Source organism: Solanum tuberosum, unplaced genomic scaffold (genome assembly GCF_000226075.1).
Source record: "Solanum tuberosum cultivar DM 1-3 516 R44 unplaced genomic scaffold, SolTub_3.0 scf00042, whole genome shotgun sequence".
NCBI lineage: Eukaryota > Viridiplantae > Streptophyta > Magnoliopsida > Solanales > Solanaceae > Solanum > Solanum tuberosum.
Genome location: NW_006238967.1, coordinates 470,553 through 471,570, shown reverse-complemented (window position 1 = coordinate 471,570; position 1,018 = coordinate 470,553). Strand labels below are relative to the sequence as shown.

General features: G+C 46.5%; 1 protein-coding gene across 1 annotated transcript in view; it reads left to right on the top strand.

Annotated features, from left to right (window-relative positions):
• LOC107059832 (proteoglycan 4-like) overlaps positions 1–1,018 on the top strand; it is a 17,394-nt gene that overhangs the window by 12,969 nt on the left and 3,407 nt on the right. Inside the window, exon 3 of the mRNA XM_015306845.1 lies at positions 24–154. Coding sequence (XP_015162331.1) covers positions 24–154 — 131 coding nt within the window. The remainder of the gene's footprint in view (positions 1–23; positions 155–1,018) is intronic.

Below are 1,018 nucleotides of genomic sequence, written 5' to 3'. Positions count from 1 at the left end.
TACTGCGCTGGCTGATGATACAGTGCTAGATGCTCTATTCAGTGGCATCGCCGAGGAGGGGCCTGCACCAACACATGCCAAGGGTAAGCGGCACCGTTCTCATCGCACAGAGGAAGAGAAGGCTCAGAAAAGACAGCGTCGGCAGGAAAATGAGGCTAGGAGGGCTTCGATTACAGACGAAGAGTTGCGCCAGCAGAGGGTGCGTGAGAGAGCTGCAGGGGCATCAAGCTCTGCCCCAGTTGCAGAGGTTCAGCCTATTGTGAGGGGCGTTGCGAGCACCACTGATGGTGCGGAGCAGTTGATAGAGAGCACTACTGAGGGTGCTGGGATTGCTGAGATGGGCACTACTGAGGGTGCCCCCACTGATGTTCCAGAGGGCTTCGGGAAACCGACCCCCTGCTTGTTGATTATTCGCCGACGCTTTGCGCCACAGCTTTGCTTCACTCAAATCCATTCTCTTTTACTGTCTATGTATGCATTGTGGACAATTGCATCTAATTTAGTTGGGGGTGGGGTAAATGGATTGTGAGTGATAGGGTGAAGTCTGAGTAACCCAACTCATGAATCCTCTTTTGCGGTTTTCTTGCCTGTGTTCTTTTCCCCCAAGAGACTGTTTAATTTTTGTTGAACCGGCATGTCTTAGGATTGTATATGTAGAAGCATGATAGAGAATGAAGCATGATGGCTTATAAAAATGATACCCGACAGATTCTGGGTTGTATGCTAGAAGTAGGCTACGAGTTGCTGATTGTGTTGGCTCTGAGTATGACATAGTAACAACCGACCTTATAACATGACTAGATCTGAAACTTGAACTGGGTAATCTGATAATCTGATAATTAAACTATGTAAAAAGAGTGGGTGAGAATCATTGACTGTTCAAACAGTTTTGTGCAAAACTAGAACTTGCCCGGTTAGTCCTGCTAAGACAATTCAATCTAGAAGTTAGGAAGTGATCATAGGCCATTGTTCTGAAAAATCCACAAATTGCCTAGAAGGATTCAACCAAATGAAATAA